Source organism: Camponotus floridanus, unplaced genomic scaffold (genome assembly GCF_003227725.1).
Source record: "Camponotus floridanus strain SB8 unplaced genomic scaffold, Cflo_v7.5 scaffold23, whole genome shotgun sequence".
Lineage (NCBI taxonomy): Eukaryota > Metazoa > Arthropoda > Insecta > Hymenoptera > Formicidae > Camponotus > Camponotus floridanus.
The window spans coordinates 1,960,704-1,980,573 of NW_020229359.1; the positions used below are offsets into that span (position 1 = coordinate 1,960,704).

The 19,870-nt window shown below is 31.1% G+C and overlaps 4 protein-coding genes across 5 annotated transcripts in view; 1 reads left to right on the plus strand and 3 right to left on the minus strand.

Annotated features, from left to right (window-relative positions):
- The window catches only part of LOC105249790 (SUN domain-containing ossification factor), a 45,958-nt gene extending 45,291 nt beyond the window's left edge, over positions 1–667 (minus strand). The window contains exon 1 of the mRNA XM_025408792.1: positions 177–667. Coding sequence (XP_025264577.1) covers positions 177–235 — 59 coding nt within the window. The 5' untranslated portion in view covers positions 236–667. The remainder of the gene's footprint in view (positions 1–176) is intronic.
- Positions 667–13,237, plus strand: LOC105257424 (serine/threonine-protein kinase ATR). Its single transcript, XM_025408791.1, has 41 exons — positions 667–725; positions 960–1,103; positions 1,402–1,598; positions 1,681–1,851; positions 1,967–2,124; positions 2,210–2,359; positions 2,434–2,629; positions 2,705–2,844; positions 2,931–3,502; positions 3,584–3,748; positions 3,812–4,300; positions 4,399–4,576; positions 4,640–4,885; positions 4,973–5,086; positions 5,178–5,300; positions 5,421–5,668; positions 5,773–5,994; positions 6,067–6,238; positions 6,312–6,438; positions 6,553–6,677; positions 6,770–6,930; positions 7,054–7,214; positions 7,303–7,496; positions 7,603–7,687; positions 7,771–7,916; positions 8,000–8,116; positions 8,248–8,387; positions 8,467–8,691; positions 8,829–9,089; positions 9,177–9,402; positions 9,508–9,692; positions 9,777–9,967; positions 10,029–10,201; positions 10,286–10,429; positions 10,540–10,697; positions 10,783–11,014; positions 11,108–11,246; positions 11,334–11,448; positions 11,532–11,685; positions 11,790–12,026; positions 12,106–13,237. Exons 2-41 carry the CDS (start codon positions 1,063–1,065, stop codon positions 12,286–12,288), a joined length of 7,461 nt encoding a protein of 2,486 aa, XP_025264576.1. The 5' UTR covers positions 667–725; positions 960–1,062; the 3' UTR covers positions 12,289–13,237.
- On the minus strand, positions 11,843–18,069 carry LOC105257409 (actin-like protein 6B). 2 transcript variants are annotated; one of them, XM_011268006.2, is made up of 7 exons: positions 17,897–18,069; positions 17,272–17,617; positions 16,841–17,170; positions 16,479–16,730; positions 16,181–16,378; positions 15,513–15,772; positions 11,843–12,006 (listed from the first exon to the last, which is right to left on the minus strand). In XM_011268006.2, exons 2-6 carry the CDS (start codon positions 17,596–17,598, stop codon positions 15,557–15,559), a joined length of 1,323 nt encoding a protein of 440 aa, XP_011266308.1. In that variant the 5' UTR covers positions 17,599–17,617; positions 17,897–18,069; the 3' UTR covers positions 11,843–12,006; positions 15,513–15,556. The 2 variants fall into 2 exon arrangements, with proteins under 2 accessions (XP_011266308.1, XP_011266307.1); XM_011268005.3 differs by lacking the exon at positions 11,843–12,006 and having other exon boundaries at positions 14,602–15,772.
- On the minus strand, positions 13,307–14,335 carry LOC112637976 (odorant receptor 13a-like). The gene is made up of 4 exons (XM_025408796.1): positions 14,179–14,335; positions 13,899–14,051; positions 13,587–13,710; positions 13,307–13,507 (listed from the first exon to the last, which is right to left on the minus strand). Exons 1-4 carry the CDS (start codon positions 14,268–14,270, stop codon positions 13,307–13,309), a joined length of 570 nt encoding a protein of 189 aa, XP_025264581.1. The 5' UTR covers positions 14,271–14,335.
- Positions 18,070–19,870: the final 1,801 nt, after the last annotated feature.

Consider the following 19,870-nt stretch of genomic DNA (forward strand, 5'->3'; position numbering starts at 1 on the left):
TGTAACACATGAAGAAAAATTAAAAACTTGCGCAAGAAATTATTCTCGTATTGCAATCACGATCATAAACGAGATCATAAACTGGAGTTTATCACGACTCGCGCGATTTATTACTCTACGTAATCGGAGTGCAATCCAAGGAACTCTAGTTACGTTTCAGCAGGATGTGTACTCACCTGGACACCATCGATATCAGGAGCAGCGCCCAGTAGACGTACAACATGCGGGATCTCATCCTCTCCTTTTACGTGACGCCGATTATTGTCCACCGCATTAGGAGCAACTATTTTTCACCTACGTCGTTGTCATTAAATGCGCGGAAACGGACACGGAAACCTATTATCGCCGATACTGTTAACACCATCGAAGACCACCACCGCTACCAACCACCACTACTATTACCAATTACCATCACCACCACCACACTGTTACCGCGAAAAACTGACGTGGTGTTTTAACGTTAAGCTCTCGGCGCTCGACGAGATCGCGATTCGCTCATCGGGATTCGTGCGAATCAGAGGCTCAACGAATCGAGAATGCGTTACGTTTACGCGGTTTATTCTTACCGACGTGCGTGCAAATTTTTACGCGAAAAAATGACATTACGGCGAGATACGCGCGTCCGCACGAAAAGCGAGTCCGCGATCGCTCGTGACTAGACGGGAACAGCTGATTGTCTCGGCGCATGCGCGCCGCGAATTGTCTGCGGACTTGCTTGCTTTACGGTGCGTTCGGAAAAATATCATTCGGGAAATAAAATAGCTTAATTGATCAATCAGGACGAAGGAGTCTGTGCTCCTTTTATTCTGATTGGTCGATTAAACGCTATCCCACGAGAAGAATTTTCGTTTCTTTATTCGCATTTTTTTTCTTGCTGAACTTCTTGCACCTTTTTTATTTTTGTCTCTTTCTCTCTCCAGCTCTCAAATATATATCTATCTCATTTTATTCCATTCTAGGTCAGCTTCAGAGAACAGATCTATTTTTGTTACGCGGGCTTTTAACCGCAATGTTGGGTGGCAGAATCACGTTTTGTTTATTTACGACAATTTATACGTAATAATGGAAGTGAATAGCGATTTGGCGACTTCCACGGATAATGCGTGAGTATCTCGATTTAAATAATTGCATATTCAATTATGAACAAAATTGTAGAAACATTCAATGTGCGATTGAAATAAAAATCATAACAATATTTGAATAATAATAAAAATAATTTTGTACATAATGAAAAAAGATTTAGCTTATGCTTGTCGATAGAAATGTCTCGTTGAAACAAAATAAATATATATTTTATATTAACTATTAACTTATTATTTTTAAATCAAAAAGATTTTTTAGTCTCTTTGTAAGCTAATGAAATGTGTAACATATTTTGATGGTGAATATTTCTTGTCACAGGATAGCAGCAGAATCGCTACGACAATTTATTAATCGCCCAATAATAGCAATCTTTTCTGATCTGGAAAATCCTGTAACAGAGCAGATGCTCTGTTCTCTTTTGGAATCTTTATTAAAAAGATCCTCTACTTTAATACCTGTATTAATCCCACCATTCAATAATGATACAACAAATGAAACTCTACAACAATATGCAGGTAATATATTTGTATTCTGAACAATATATAATATATTAAAATTTATATTAATTATAATGTACTGTCAATTATATATTTTTAGCATTCACAACATGGTTGTTCGGCACAATGTTTTATTTGACATGTATGCCATCCAGCAATGTGGTGCTTTCAAATAGTATTGAAGTACAAGCTTGTATGCTTAGAATATTATCAAGGCATCACAGGACAATGTTTCAGATTATTAGTTCAGAATATGTAAATATATTGGATGGTATGTAATAGTAGACTTAGATAGAATAAAAGAAAGTTACATAAATATATAAAAGTATAATTAAAAATATTGACATAATGCAAGTATTTATTGATAATTATACATATCATTTTAGAGATATTACAGTTTTATCTAAGTGCCAAAGAAACAGAAGAAATGACTCTTTCAAAATTTTATACCGAAAAGGATATTATACAGGATCTGGATTTGACATCATTTCCAGCAAAGATTAAATTGTCAAATTTACCATCAGTATATACATCCTTATTGAAGGTTTCATTTTTTTCTATTTCTATTAATATTTCCCTAATAAAATTATTTTTGACATTGTTTTTAATAATAATATTTGTATCGATAGATAATTATGAAAACTGGTGTATCAGTTTGGGATCAAGAAAAACTGTGGGACAAAGCTACAACAATTATTGTTAAATCTTCTCCAGAATTGCAGGTGGAAGCTTTACGACTGTGTATAGAAATAATGAAAAACTGTACTGTTCACGATTGGGTAAGTATAAATAAAACTTAAGAATAAAGTTTGTAATGCATGTTAAAAATATTATATATTTGGGCTATTTATAGGAACTTACAACTAAAGTTACATATAGCTTAGAAATAGCGAAAAGTCTTCCAACTTGGATTAATTCGAATCAGTTATCAATACATTTATCCCAATTGGCAGAAACATGGATACATTTGATAGAATTATTACCTGTTTCATTTAATGTTATGGAATTGTGTTTCCAAATTGTTGATTTTATATCTTCTGAATTTGTTAGTGAGTATTTTCTTTTCTTTTATTTAAATTTATATACATGCTTATATATATTATAAATTATTATTACTTTTTCAGCATATGATGCAAAAACTGAAGCAATAAAAAAATTGATGGAAGCAGCTTGCTGTAAGATTAAACAATATTTAATTGAAGAACCAAAACCTTGTACTATTTTAAAAGCTGAAAAGTTACTGGCTTATTTCGTACATTGTCCAGTTTGTATAATCATCAATATATAAATTAATATATTTCTATAATACATTTACTTTTTGTATTTTAAAACAATTTATATCTATTTTAGGCTATTATCGACATTTTCATGCAATTCGTTTTTATCGATATTAAACGAGCTATTATACCAAATGAAGTTATTCTTGCAACAGAAATAAGCGAGAAATGGAAATTATTAAGAAAAGAGTTGACAACTTTTGTACAAGCTGAGAAATTTACAGAAGTATTATATATTATCAAGGCTTCATCTTTATTACAATTATGGCTGGAAGAACAGAAACTTGAAATAAAATTATATGAAAGTTATTTGAATGTTATATTAAAAATTCTTATGCAAAATTTAAATTCTGATATATGTCAAAATGAGCAGATCAGCTTTCAAATTTTAATAAATTTAATGGCTCACAATGAGTCAAATAAAGTTTTATTGCAATCAATATTAGCACTGCCATTTACTCAAACTTTCAAAGGATCTATGGATATTAGTCAAAAAATGGTCCAAAGAGCGAAATCTCTTGATGTTGAAACAATGTCAGAATGTCTTGAAACTTTATGTGCATATGGCATTGGAAAAGAAAGATTAAAATTATTACGTGTATGTATATTAAATGGTGAGACACAAATAGCTGTTACAGCAATATTGTAAGTTATTTTTATATATATCGATGTATTAACTAAAAATTATAAATATTTATTAACTATAAAAATTATATTTTAATCTAGGAACAGTGTATTATTATTGAATGATGCAGACATAAAACTGGAAGATATTTGCCAACATGTTCTAAATACTGCTTTGTCTTCAACAAAAATAGAAATACAAGAAGCTTTTGCAAATGTTTTAGGTCAAATAGTTTGTGTTTCATCAGGAAAGGGAAGAATTATCAGGTATTGCATTAATATTTGTGTTTGTGAAATATTGCAATAATAAACTACCACATTTATTTCTAGTGAATCATTGAATAACAGAAAATGGACAATATATTGTAAATGCTGCACAGAGAATATAGAAGAAACTGTTGAATCTAATACGAACTATTTACCTAGAACCTACAATCACATTTTTAATACATACTTTGATCTACTTTCTTCAACCAATGCTTCCATACGTTTACATATTTCCAAAAGTATTCTTTCCCTTTCGAATCATATAGAATTATTTAACTCAAATGAAGTAACAAAGAAGTGGCTCTCTTATATACATGATGATAATGTTGAGATTCGATCAAATATTGCATCAGTGATCGGGCGATTATTGAGCAATAAAATCTCTATAGTGAAGCGCAACAATGAATGTTTGCCGGATACTGTACCAGAGGATTTGGAGAAATATGTTGATTTAATAATTGATGTTATAACCAATGCACTTATGACTGCATTGAATACTTCCAACCATTCTTTACATGATACCTTACTTGACACTGCAAGGAATTTTATATGGTAAGAGAGAAAAAGAGATTATTACATATAAACATTTGATATTAAAATTTGTATAAATATTAAATTGGCTTTTTGTTAATATAATGATAAAATTTCAGTGTTCCATTACATTTAACAGAAAAAAGAATTCTGGATGTATTCTTGATCACAATATTGCATCCAAATTCGTTACCTACAGCTATAGCATCTGCCATAGTGACATATCAGGATGTTGCTGATTTTCTAAATGTTTCTCCAAAGGCTTTATATATTAGATACAGAAAAGATTTTTTGGAGGTAACTGTTTTTTATAAATAGTGTTATTTCTTTTTGAATTTTTGGCAATTTATCTCGTTACAGCTCATAATGAAAAGTGCAGTTAATAATTATATATATTACTCATATAATATGGCAACTACAGTACATCGCGTCGCTAAATGTATTGGCTATGAAGGATCACGTCAATTGCTACGCAAGGACGGTCATTATGCGATCTGCTTTCTGATTGCCCTTATTGTTCAAGTTCCACAAGCAAATGCACTTTTAGATGATATAGCCGAATTGATAAATATGGATACAAAACAAATGCTTGAAGAATATTTCGCAGTGTGTAAAATGATATAATTTATAATTTATGTAATCAAATTAATATATAACAATGTATAATATCTATCTTTTCTTTTTCCTTTTTAGTATATTTATAGTTATGCGTTTTTGAATATACCTCTACGAATAACAGACTGTTTGAAACTAGTAATGAGTATAACAAAGACTAATCTTGAACTTCTTACAAAACAGTCATTTATGGTAAAGATCAACTCCTATTATTCAATAAAATTAATTTTTATTATATATAATATAAAAAATTTGTCATATGTACGTATATATTATTTTACAGGGAATTTTTGAGGAACTTATGTTAAATTTTTATGAATCCCCCAAAGGAATAATAGGCTTTTTAGAAATTATTTCAGATTATGATAGTAATCAGAGAGGGAATTTTAATACACAAAAACAAGTTGTGAGTTTATTTAATTAATAATTATATTATGACTAGCTCATTAATATAAAGCACAATGTTAAGAATATATTATGATATATATATATATATATATATATATATATATACACACACACACAGGCATCTTATTTGAATCTACGATTGCATGGTATACTGGTGAATTTTGATATAAAACTTGGTCCCAAGTCAGATGAACATACGCAACAATCTGCACTTGCTTCATTAGCTGTTTTAATTCGGTACATGGGTGCTACTTACTTAACTCCACTCAGATATAAAATTCTAGCCACATTAAGAACTTCACTTGGATTTAAAAGACCTGGTTTCCCGCGCTTAGTCTGTGATGCATGGGATGCATTTATTCACAAGTATGTAAAAAAAATATCAAATTAATATAATGTGTAATTTGTGAAATTGATAATTATTAATAATTATATTTCTAAATAATAATTTTCATAAAAATTATTTCCAGTATAGCCATCGAAGATTTAGGATCACTATTTCCAACGATATGTGTATCATTAATATCGTTGCAGAAAATATTTCCAGAAAAAGTCAACAGTATGTTAGAGTTTCTGATTGTTCAAAATAATGGAGAACACAATAGTCATATTTCAGAACTATTTTTTATAGATGACATGGAAGTTCCCACCGATATATCTAATATAGTCAAGGCACATATTCTGCAAGCAAAGTAATTTTAGCAATAATAATAAATTTGTAATTTATATTTTTAACGAAATTTTATAAAAATTTTTTATTTTAGACCCGAGGGATTTAATGCTAATTTAGAGTTATGGTTGAAACGAATTACGCATGAAACTGATGAGGTACGAATTAGAGCTCTGAAATATTTACAAACGTTTTTAGAAGAGCATCGCTGTGAACTTAACAAAATGATATTAAGTGAAACTGATGTTCATCCACTAATAGTTGAAGTATGTTTATCATTATTATAAATTAATATTATGTGTTTATTATTTATTAGAACATTTTTATATTATTTTACAGCTGTTAGATACTCTGTTAATTGGATGTCAAGATAAAGATGAATCTATTCGTTTATGTTATGGAGAATGCCTTGGAGAATTGGGAGCTATTGAACCGAGTCTTCTTCCGCGAAGAATTATTTCCAGAGGTATTGAATTAAAAAAAAATTTTTTTTTAAATTCTTATTGTCTTTACTTCATTATTATTTTTCTTATGTTTTTAATTTTCTTTACATCTGTTTTAAAAAATTTTTCTATTACAGAGGACAGCAAATTTATATCAGATATGAATGAGGAATTTGCCTGTGCAATACTTGTTGAACTTGTACGTGCTTTTCAAATACAAAAAAATAGTCAAAGTATGGATTGTTTTTCACTTGCTATACAAGTATGTAATTCTGTAACACACATTTTATATATACACGCATTTATGACAAATTTACAAAAAAAAATCTTATTTAATGTGATCGATATTTCCAGGAGATATTAAGAGCATACAACATTTCTCCACAAGGCCGAAATAAAGAATTATGGAATAATTTGCCATTCACAACACAACAAATCATCACTCCTTTTTTGACATCACATTATAAGATAGCAACTGTTAGTGATGATAATGATTTACCACATCCTATTTATAGGTATGTTTTATAAAAGATTAGTCTGAATTATGTGCATATACATATTTTTAATTTTTAATATTATTTGTGTTATTATTTCACCATGATTAATAACTGATTAATAACTGATAAACACTTTCATAGTTCCGAAGCCGGTTCTTCAGTCGAAAGTTGGGCTTACAATTGGCTTTGCAGTATATCGAATGCTGTACATGATACAATGCTTAATAATATATTACAAACATGCAAATTGGCGTTCAAGCGAGACATAAAAACATTGATATTTTGTCTACCATATGTTATAAGTAAGTTCAAGCATAAATTCAAAGACCAATGATTTTAATATATACATTTAGTATTATATACATTTAGTATATCACTTTCTTTCACTAGCGCATGTAATTGCAAGTAATGAAAGAGAGATACATATTAAGCTTAAACAAGAAATGTTGACTGTAATTAGTGTTGGAGAGAAACCTATATTAGATTCTGAACTTATGCGTCATCTACCACTCCGATATGGACAGAGTGTCAAAGCCGATGACAAAAGAATCTCGGAGGAAACTAAACGTACGCGCTGCTCACGGGTTAGCACGAATTTTTGTTAACTATAAACTATAATTATATTAACTTTAAACTATTACTAATGTTATTAACTGTATACTCTATTATTTAATGTTATTATTGGAACAGGTAGTTTTTTGTATATTAGATCATTTGCAAAGATGGCTTAAAGAAAGAAGATCACTGCAAGATAGTAGATATGAAGCGATAAAAAGTAAATCGTAAAAAATCCTATTTTACATATTATTTTTATTCCTACATAAGTCGATTGATTACTTGTTTTATTAATATTTTTAGAGTTTTGCGATGGATTGGACAGCCTGGTTGTGACAAAAGGTTGCTATGAATCACGGGAATATCATCGGGCACTGATGTATTTAGAGCAACATATGGCATCTTCTAATAAAGGTTTATCAGAATTAACAGAAGATGGCTTACTTGCTGTAAGTAATGCTTTATTATTTATTAATTTCGTACATTTCTTTATTCTATATTTTTTTGTCCAATAAGATATATCTTATTACAGAAAATTTATGCACAACTTGATGATCCCGACGGAGTATCTGGTATTCTAGCAACTCAGGATCAATCTCCTACATTGCAACAGCTGGTTTTAGCTCATGAAGTCAATGGGCAACTTCAGGTAATTTTAAAAAATTTAAGTAATTTTAAAAAAATACTAATAATAATGTTAATAATAATAGTTTATTAATACTAATAATATTTTCTTCTATTGGCTTACATCTTCTTAAATATTTATTTCAATTTGTCTAGGATGCAGCTACATGTTATGAAAGACTCGCACAGAAAAAAGACTTAAAACATACATACTTGCAAGGTATGATTCAATGTTATCTTGATTTAGATCATCCATTTACTGCCAAGCACATATCTGAGGGTCTATTAAGTAACAGGTAATATTATCAATAAAACTAAATGTACAATTATAAATTATTATTGAACTCAAATGTTTTCTAAATTATCTTACAACAGACCTGAACTAGAACCTCTCATAACCGAACATGAACTTTTTTGGAGGCTTGGTCATTTCTCTCGATTTGAGGAGACTTCGCAAAAAAATATAAAACATGTATTACTAGATGATCTTATAAAAGGAATCAAACCGGATTTGCTATCGTTAAAGAAAAATTTAGTATCGTTATTAGAAGATGCCTCCCAACCCGGAGTTTATCAACAGAGTTATTCGTACATTATGAAGTAAATCTTAATAATTTATATGTATATTTTTCTTTCACATACACATATTAAAAATTAATAATTTATATGTATATTTTTTTTCACATACACATATTAAAAATATTAAAAAGTTTCCAAATTTGTCATATTATTTCCAGATTACATATATTGAATGAATTTGACAAAGCAGTTTCAATGATGCTAAACAATGCAGAAGGTCTCCCAACAATACTGGAAGAATGGGATAAACGCGGACAATTATTGAGAGCATCTCGCGGTTTAGAGTTTGTCCTGAGTATGCGTAGAGCTACTTTGGATTTAGCTGTGCAGTTACAAAAAAAAATTCACAATACAGAGAATTCGATGCTTAAGCAAGAAATTGGCAAAATTTGGTTAAAAAGTGCTAAAATTGCTAGAAAGTATGTATTATGCGTATACATATATACATGATTCTTTGGTTTTAATTATAATTTTTACGTATTTTTAAATAAATTATTTTATATTAGGGCTGGCTTACATCAACAAGCATATATGCATATTTTATCAGCTACTGATTCATGTCCACCACAACCATTGTATATAGAACAAGCTCAATTATATTGGCAAAAGGGTTGTCAAGAAAATGCTTTCATTACTTTAAATCGTAGTTTCTTAAATTATTTCAAACCAGCACAATATTACAAGCAATTGTCTTCAGGAGATTGTAATGAAGAGAGAAAACAATATGCAAAGGTTTTTAATATTAAAACAATTATTATTGTTAAAAAGTATTATATAATATTTATAATTTATATTTATAATTTTATATACCTATATACCTATGTTTATATTTTACAGGCAAAACTTCTTTTTGCGAAATATAATGATGAAACTCTTAATGTTGATACAGACGGTTGTATCATTAATTACAAAGAGGCAATAGAAGTATGGAGAGGATGGGAAAAAAGTTGGGTATCATGTGCTCAATATTACGACACTATCGTTGAGAGAATGTCTGAAGACGACAAAGATAGAAACAGACAGTAAATTTACTTCAATATAATTTAATTTTATCACGATATGATTGAAATTAGAATTATGATTGAAATTATACTTATCATTAATAGAGATCTACAAGTGCATATGATGAACTTTTATGGCAAATCGCTTCAATATGGCTGCAAGTATATTCATCATTCAATGCCTAAGATGTTGACTATTTGGTTGGATCATGCTTCTCGTACTACAATTACTTCTGACCCGGCAGATGTTATTAGACTCCGTCAAGATCGTCTATCAAAGATGACTCAGATTATGGGTATCTATTGGATTAGTAATAAAAAATCAATTTATGATAATAATCAGTTTTCATGTTGCAGAAGTGTATCATCATAGATTACCGACATTTATGTGGCTGACAGCATTCAGCCAGCTTGTATCACGAATTTGTCACCCATGTCTGCAAGTGCAAAATACTCTTTGTACAATTTTGGTGAAATTAATTTCTGCATATCCTCAGCATTGTTTATGGATGATGGCATCAGTTTTCAACGTATATTTTATTAATATTAATAACATTAGACAAAACACACTAGTTTATAAGATACAAATATATAGAATCTTTTATTTATTTTAGTCTTCATATCCGGCGCGACAGAAACGGTGTCAGGAAATTTTAAATCATGCACAATTAAAAACATTAGCGATGTCTAAGCTCATCAAAGATTTTCATAAACTTTGGGAAAGATTGATCGAATTATCGAATAAAACAATACCGGATGTAAGTTTTATTATTTTATCATAATGTGACAAGATTAGAATCATAATGGGACACTACTTATAACAGAATAAATCACAAATTAATAATGTATATACTTTTTATTTTACTAGGGGATATTAAATACCACGGTGACTAATTTATCAAAAAATTTGCCGAAGTTACTCGCAACTAAAGATTTCAGTCCAATTATGATGCCAACAACAAAGTTTAGACAACTACATCTTCCATCTAAGAATGCTTCAGTTGAAAATCATAATCCATTTCTATTGTACATATCACAATTATTATCAAAATATTACTTTTATTGTAATATATTTCATGTCATTATATTTCATGTTATTTTTCATGTATAGGACATGGGTGCATATCACAAAAATAGAAGAAAACGTGGTAATAATGCCATCGCTTCAACGACCGCGACGAATTGCGTTAAGAGGATCGGATGGTAAAGAATATCTGTTCATGTGCAAACCAAAAGACGATTTACGTAAAGATTTCAGATTAATGGAATTTAATGATATTGTGAATAAGTATCTCCAAAATGATCGAGAATCGCGACAAAGGAGACTTTATATACGAACATATGTATGATTTGTCCTTGATACATATTCGATTCGGATTCGATATCAATAAATCAATGAATTATTAATTAATCAATTAATTATTCTCAATTTACAGAGCGTGGTGCCATTAAACGAAGAATGTGGTTTAATAGAATGGGTACCAAACTTGGTTGGTCTTCGACCTACTATTATGAATTTGTATAGAGAAAAAGGCATTGCATGTCTAAACAGGGAACTTAAAATGATGATATGTAGTAAGCCGAAATTTGATTACTAACATTTAAAATTCAATTTCAAAAAAAATAATAATATCTTATCTCATGTCTGAATCTTTTTATTAGATTTAAAGGATCCATTGGAAAAAAAGAGACAAATCTTTTTAGAGAAATTATTGCCGCGGCATCCTCCTGTATTTGCCGATTGGTTTCGTATCATGTTTCCTGATCCATATGGATGGTATATCAATAAAATATATTACGATACATTTTGCTATCTAATTTTTTACATACAGATATTAATTATTTAATATTTGCAAAAAGGTATGAGGCTCGTACAGCGTATATTAGGACAACCGCTGTTATGTCCATGGTGGGTTACATACTTGGACTTGGAGATCGACATGGAGAGAATATATTGTTTGATTCTAAATGCGGAGATTGTGTACATGTTGATTTCAACTGCTTGTTCAACAGAGTAAGTATATATTTTTTCTTATATATTTTTATTCTTACGTACATACGTTTAAATATGTGTCTCTCATTTTATTAAATGTATCACACCATAACATATATTCTTAGGGCGAACTTTTCGATTTTCCTGAACGTGTACCGTTTCGTTTGACACATAATATGGTAAATGCTATGGGACCTCTTAAAATTGAAGGACCATTCAGACGCGCTTGCCAAATTACCATGAGAGTACTTCGGCAAGAATCGAGCACATTACTGAGTGTACTCACACCTTTCGTCTATGATCCTCTTGTCAGTTGGCATAAGAATCAACCTGGTGACGCGGCTGAAAAAACAAATGAAAAAGTATAACAAAATACTTTTCTCTTATGTCAAATTGTGCAATAAGGGATGAAAACATTACATTTATTTTTGTGTGTTTTAGGCTGTAGAACATATAAAGAACATTGAACAACGATTAAAAGGCTTGATTCGTTATTCTGTAAGAAAGGCAGAAAATATTGCATTGCATCTTAGTGTCGAAGGACAAACTAATCATTTGATTTTAGAAGCAACTAGCATAGATAATTTGTGCCAAATGTATTTTGGCTGGGGTCCATATTTATAACAAGTGGAATAGAATATAATAAGAATAACAGGAATACTTACAATATTTTATACAAACAGAATAGAATAATGTACGATAATATAATGTACAGTATTGTGTACTGATCATGCATACATTGTCAGAACTTTTACATGCAATTTTAAATTATTATTATTACTATTTCTAAATGTTTCAATTTTTTATCAATAATCTATGCATAATTTTATACAATTATAATTTAACATTAGTTTCATCCGAGCTAAAACTTCGAAGCAACATAAAGTATGAGATTGCAGTGTTCAATACCTATAAATCAAAAAAAGAAATAAAATATTTTTTTGTTTACATGTAGAATTCTCATACATTTTTCTAATATGGTAATTTCTTACCGCGTTAAAATTCTCCAAATGCATTGTATAAAATTTTCCTGCGGTAATTTTACTAGATTTTTGACTACGCAACATAAGTAAACATACCTCAGTTTTAAATAAAGTGGACAATTCATACCAAGCGATTGTATACATAGTTCTACTAATCATAGAACTCTGTGATAAAAAAAACCTATATATATTTTTGTAAAATATATAAGGTAATTTTATTTCACTGTTACCCACACACCTCGTATATCAGAGCATCACCGGGAATACAGAAAAGCAGCAATTGAAAAAGTGCCATGATTAAATATGAGACGTATTTAATCGATTTAGAGTTTATAATTGCAGTATTTACAGTTGCAATTTGAAAACCTACTAAACAGATTATGAGACTGCTAGCTAATGTTTGTAGAAACAACATTGGGCTAAAAATTTTTTCCATATAATCACAAAACCTAGAATATTATGATATCTTATTTGTGATGATTATATGTATCAGAATAATATATTTGTTCTCATTTAAAATTATTACCAAAGGACTAAATGATGATGTTTAATAATGTCTATTATTTGTAATTTAATTTTTCGTATATTTTCTTCAATGTATACATGTTGTATCTGTAATAAGAGAAATTGATACATAATAATAGCTATTCTAAATGTATTCATTTATAATGCAACGATATGAAAGGCGATGTGAAATAGATACTAACTAGATCAATTTCAGTATTAATATTTTCTATCTTTTTATGAAGTATTTTAAAATGCCCACATGTGTGAAATACTGCTGTTGCAATTAAAGTATCAGTTCCCAAAATAATAAGGCCACATAAGCTTGTTGCTACCATTTGCGAAAGATAAATAATCTGTGTAAACAGAATATTATCAACAGTTTTGTAAACAATAAAACTCTTACACATAAACTGAAAAAAATGAAACTCTTACCTCATACATTGGGAAGTTATAATAATTTTTTGGATATAAAGCTATGAATGGAAAATGCTTTGTACTTGTATTGTTATCATTGGTACTTTTAATCATAGTAACAAATATCTCAATTATAGGTAGACTAAAGAAAAATATTAAAGAATTACAAATCAAGAATAAATATCTTTTAGTATATAAAGATCCTTTTCTCACATATCTATAAATAATAAGTAGTAATAAATAACTAGTGCACACGCACGCATAAATAATGCGTGTATTACACTGCACCTTAAACGCATTTATGTGCAATTTGGAAAAAATTTTATTTACATTGCATATATATTTGCACCTTTCGAAACATGTGCTGTCATTATTTCCCAATAATTTGTTAACATGTACTGTATAAAAGAATCCATTTTTCTTCTGTTGCTTATCCAAACCAACGATTTTAATATAGCAAGTAAAATAGTAAGCAATACTGAACTATAAAAATGTATATGAATTAAATAAGATGATTTTAATCTTCCTCTTAAAACTATAATCAAATTGCATAATGTATGTATGTAAAATTTGGTCTGTTATGATAAGAAATTGCGAATACATTATATACCTCGTTTCCAATACTATGGCCAAATCATTCCAATTTTGATAAATTTGCATTGCTTGTGGTATAACAATGGCAAACATACACACACAACACATGATATATCTCACAATATTCGTTGGATAAAGGCCAATAAACTTTAAAACTTTTCTATTAATAAATACATAATTATTGATATCTTTTTCCATTTTTCTTAAAAGGATATACAATCAGAATTTTAAAGTTTTGAGAGAAGCTAATATTCGTAATAACTTTATATATCAGAGATCTTTGCTAGCTAATATCAATAGAAACAATATTAAAGAGATCTATAAACGAATTATAAATATTTTAATGTTTGAAAATGTATTATATATATATTATCGGCCCTCCACAATTTAATTTTTAATTAATTGTTCATTCTACAGAAACAATTATTAATTAGTACTAAGTTAATTAGTAAGTGACTGTATTAAAGATCTACATATAGGTGCGGGACATGAAATGTAGGCTTTATAACTATCCTATATTCATTAATATTTCAAACCTAATAATAGCTAATTTGTTAGATTAACATCTTTCGTTATTGCAGGCACATAAAGACAAACTTTAAGTTTCCTTTCCTTTCCTTTCCTAGTCTTTTTAATTACATAGTTTAGTCAGTAATGCTATTTCAGTATAATGCTGCTTCTTTGATCAATAATTAATTAAGGCATTTGAAAAGAGACACATTCCTTTTCCTTTGTACTTCTATTTTATACCTATTTATTATTTCAATGCAAAATACATGTATGTACTATAGAAGAGATGTTTCAGGTGAACATATGCTCTTTATTCTCTTTCTTGTAATAACATTTGCTATAGCAAGATCAAATGTCCACAATTCCAATGTGACGTATATAACACTTGGCAGTGAGACTAACAGGACATCGAGTAAATGTGGTAAAATTGATCAAACTGCAGATAACAAGTTTAGACAGAGTCTCTGGTAAGTTTTATATAAAAAATCTTATAATTTTTACAAAATTCGTCGCATTTTCATAGGACATCAATAATAAATAATGATTCCTCTATTTCCTTTACTTATAGCATAATTCGGAACATAGTGTAATATCATTTATAATATATGTACTTGTATGTATTGAATGCTAGTAGACATGTCATAATTTGATAACATCACAAGTATATTTATTACTATAACATTATAAAAAGTTATTTTATGTAAAAAGATGTTTAATGATTCTCAAATTCTTTATAGATGATCAAACAATACACACACCCAATATCATAGAACGTAAGTTTTTGTGTCCCGAAAATTGTATTCACTTTCTATATGCAATATTTTTCTGTACAAATCTGACCTTTTAAGACGACTCGATGAAGACATACAACAAAATGTTGTGGTTTAAGGACATTTTCTTTCTACTTGACTCTTTCCGCTCTCTTCATATTCCTGACTGGAGATCCACATTTGTTGGAAAGTACCAATTGAAGCCAATATTGAACCACCTATCCAAGCTCCGAATCTCCTCTCTGCACAACCATTGGCGCTGATCAATTTGAGACGCATACTAGAAGGTATTCTCATGGACAAATCTCTATTTAAGCGTTCTGGGAAACCCTATAAGTGTATAATAATTTATTGGTATATACAAAGGAAAAACAATCATTTACTAATATTCTATATTAGAGTGTATATTCAAAAATCTTGTAAATAATTGGTCTGAGAATTTTAAACTTAAAAAATTTCAAATTTTTTATTAAATATATTTTTTAAAATAAACCTTTATATATTGAATAATATATGCTGGTACTGATAAGAGTTTTAGTAGCAGCTCTAATAGATTGCTGACTACTTACAATATAAACAAAACCATCAAAGAAGCAATTTTTAAAAATATTCCTTAAATAAAATTCCACAAAAATTCCCTGATTTCTAAATAAGACAAAATAAGTTGATAAAATAAAAATCCTTAAGAATTTCAAGTATTTCTCGAGAATATACACTTGGCATATATTAAAATTGTACCTGAATAAATGAATTGCCACCAGTTACCACAACGCTCCCGTAAAGCGCCGGTCGTACATCGACATCGCACATACCAACACTAGTCGTGACGATGTGTCCCACTCCCAACATGGTATTACCAACCATACCTCCGCGCATCTGTACCATACTGGGATCAAATAACGCTTCTGGTATTCGAAATCTTTCGCTTCCAAAATCCTTCAAAATTTTATTTTAATCATCTCATGTCTTATTAATCAAACGATTTTATATATCATTTTATATATCATGGAAGAAACAAATTACTTAAAATATATACCTGATGATATCCAGTAGGGAATTCATATTGTACTGCAGGAATTGTAGAAACAATTTTCTCATCGTATGGCGTTTCTGATACCTGGAGAACTGTCGCTTGGAAATCCTGAATTACCTTCTTCACCATATAATTATGCCAAGACTTAGAGACTTCGGGTAAACCTTTCTTTTTAACCCATCGTGGTTTATCATGATCTTTGACTACTTCTTTGCTGCCCACCATATAAGGGGGAGATAAATCGATATCATTGTCCTGTATATGTATGTGAAGATAAATAAGATAAATGAAATTTGAAAAGCATTTAAATAATGTGTATATATATATATATATATATATATATATATATATATATATTTGTGTACCTGTAAGAATTGCCTGCATTGCATGCTTATGTAATCTCCACCAAGGGGAGATTTAACAATAGCTTGTGTCAATACAAATCCATCTTGCACAGGCACAGCAGATGTATGCGTAGCACCGCTATCAACAACAATACCAGTTGCTCTGCCATTTGCAAATGCAGCCAAAACTGCATTTTTCACGAGAAAATAAGCTGGTACATTATATTTTTCAAACATTAGTTCGGTTAACTTCTCTCTCTTGCTGCGCATATTCCATGGTGATTCAGAGAATAATACAGGATGATACTCAGCATCAGATTGGATTATTTTTGAATATGTATAATCTAAAACCTAGAACAAAGAGATAAATATATACAGTTAAGTATTTTCAACATGAAAAGCTTAATGCATATAACACCTAAGTTCTACACCAAGTATTACTTATTTTCTACCTTTTCAAAATGATCCCAATCTTCAATCATACCATCTTTCATATAACTCGCAACCTCCATGTTTTTTCGTGGAACATGAAGAATTGTGGTATCAATGTAATATTTGGTCCCGCTTTGTGTAATATTACTATCAGGCTTCTTATCATCAATATCCATAGGTTCATTCTTAGTGACTGTACCATTGGCATCCTCTCCAATACCAACAACAGCCGGGATTTCTGCCTTTGGAGTATCTTCCTGAGCATAGCCCACTCTTAAGGAATGATGGCCCAGATCAAAGACTAATGCTCCTATTTCATCTCCACCATAAAGCATACCTCCAGACATGTTGAAAGATTGTAGCTTTCTTTAAGAGAATAATATTTAGCGTTAATCATAATATGACCTTTTTTTCATATAATTTCATATAATAATATGATCTCTTTTTCATATAATAATATTAAGAGAAAGGAGAAAAGAGAGATCATAATATGATCTTTTATTTTCTTTTTTCTCTTAATATTATTAAATACTATTATGCGATAGTAACGCAACTAATACTAATACAGTGAAGTGTATTTTATAATACACTGCATATAATACACTGTATAAATACTGTGCCATCAATAAATGAGTAAATACTCACCCCGTGACTTCCTTATAAAAATAACTCAAGGAAAATGAGTATATGTCTATTTAACGGCTACATGAACATTTATTCCTGTGACTTTTACTTTTGTATGTACAAGTATTGACCATAACCTCTGACAGGACGCTTTACGTCAATGCCGCCTGCACGGATAAAGGTGCAATTTCATTGACGCTAGAAACCAGCGGCAAATTAAAATCACTAGACTTTCTCTAGATATGGCGTCAATAAAATAAAGTTCAAACAGTTTCAACTTTTTCAGTGTGTAAGCCCGGGTCTACAATAGGTAATTTAAGCCCTAAGCCTTAAGAAATTGACCAATCACAGTCAGATATTCTCTTCATACTTGACTGTGATTGGTCAATTTCTTAAGGCTTAGGGCTTAAATTACCTATTGTGGACCCGGGCTAAAGGTGCGGCCTCATTGACGCTAAAAAGTAGCGTCAACCATTGGTTGAACAAAGAGGTAAGTATACTTACCTCTTTGTTCAACCAATGGTTGACGCTACTTTTTAGCGTCAATGAGGCCGCACCTTAAAGCGGCCTTTTCATTGACGCTACTTTTTAGCGTTAATGAAATTGCACCTTAACAGTTGGCAGCCCTACGAGATAGGCTGTGCAGCACTGCGCGTATATAAAATAAATTTGAAATCGCTTCTAGCCTAACCATCTTCACGCGATCGACTTTATTTGAATTGCACGGCATCGCATCGAATTATGATGCGGCGTCGATTTGTTCGAACGTAATTCGGGACATCGCGATGCTGTATAAGCGTCGAATGAGCACGAATTGTCACGCAAATATGATAAATCACATCTACTCACCGTTCACCGGCTGTTCCACAGGTCGCTCCACTCGCTCGCCTCAGGACGTCCCATTCCGATCTTGATGCACACGATATCATCAACGCGAACACGCGACACTTTATTCGGCACTCCCGATATTCGCTCGCATCCGATAATCATCATCAAGGGCGCAAATAACGCGACGCGACTTCGCTCCATCTTCGCGATCGCGCTATCATTGAACTGTGAAAAATAGCTGTCGCGCACTTTCACCAACATATTATGAAAGTCGCGCGATCATCCTTGGACACTTTCGACGCTCTTTCACTCGCGATATTCGTTTAAAAACGGTTAAAAGACGCGAAAAATGCGGACGTACGACGATCCGTGTAACTGCGTATGACTCCGATTCACGTATGACGCGTATGACGTAGCAGTGACGCGTATGACGTAGCGATCACGCGCTAACATGGCGGCCGAACCAGTGCGCAGAAACGAATGCGCACTGGTTCGGCCGCCATGTTAGCGCGTGTTGTACGTCATACGCGTCACTGCTACGTCATACGCGTCATACGTGAATCGGAGTCATACGCAGTTACACGGATCGTCGTACGTCCGCATTTTTCGCGTCTTTTAACCGTTTTTAAACGAATATCGCGAGTGAAAGAGCGTCGAAAGTGTTCAAGAATGATCGCGCGACTTTCATAATATGTCTGTGAAAGTGCGCGACAGCTATTTTTCACAGTTCAGTGATAGCGCGATCGCGAAGATGGAGCGAAGTCGCGTCGCGTTATTTGCGCCCTTGATGATGATTATTGGATGCGAGCGAATATCGGGAGTGCCGAATAAAGTGTCGCGCGTTCGCGTTGATGATATCGTGTGCATCAAGATCGGAATGGGACGTCCCGAGGCGAGCGAGTGGAGCGGCCTGTGGAACAGCCGGTGAACGGTGAGTAGATGTGATTTATCATATTTGCGTGACAATTCGTGCTCATTCGACGCTTATACAGCATCGCGATGTCCCGAATTACGTTCGAACAAATCGACGCCGCATCATAATTCGATGCGATGCCGTGCAATTCAAATAAAGTTGATCGCGTGAAGATGGTTAAGCTAGAAGCGATTTCAAATTTATTTTATATATGCGCAGTGCTGCACAGCCTATCTCGTAGGGCTGCCAACTGT

Excerpts from the sequence above, each read along its gene's own strand:
- LOC105257424 (XM_025408791.1), top strand. The coding sequence starts at position 1,063 with ATGGAAGTGAATAGCGATTTGGCGACTTCCACGGATAATGC. Across the intron at positions 1,599-1,680 it reads AACTCTACAACAATATGCAG|CATTCACAACATGGTTGTTC; the intron begins GTAATATATTTG and ends ATATATTTTTAG. Across the intron at positions 11,449-11,531 it reads TTTCCTGATCCATATGGATG|GTATGAGGCTCGTACAGCGT; the intron begins GTATATCAATAA and ends ATTTGCAAAAAG.
- LOC112637976 (XM_025408796.1), bottom strand. The coding sequence starts at position 14,270 with ATGTGTTGTGTGTGTATGTTTGCCATTGTTATACCACAAGCAATGCAA. Across the intron at positions 14,052-14,178 it reads GCCATAGTATTGGAAACGAG|TTCAGTATTGCTTACTATTT; the intron begins GTATATAATGTA and ends ACATTTTTATAG. Across the intron at positions 13,508-13,586 it reads ATAACTTCCCAATGTATGAG|ATTATTTATCTTTCGCAAAT; the intron begins GTAAGAGTTTCA and ends CTGTTTACACAG.
- LOC105257409 (XM_011268006.2), bottom strand. The coding sequence starts at position 17,598 with ATGTCTGGAGGTATGCTTTATGGTGGAGATGAAATAGGAGCATTAGTC. Across the intron at positions 17,171-17,271 it reads ATTGGGATCATTTTGAAAAG|GTTTTAGATTATACATATTC; the intron begins GTAGAAAATAAG and ends TCTTTGTTCTAG. Across the intron at positions 15,773-16,180 it reads GTGGCAATTCATTTATTCAG|GGTTTCCCAGAACGCTTAAA; the intron begins GTACAATTTTAA and ends ATACACTTATAG.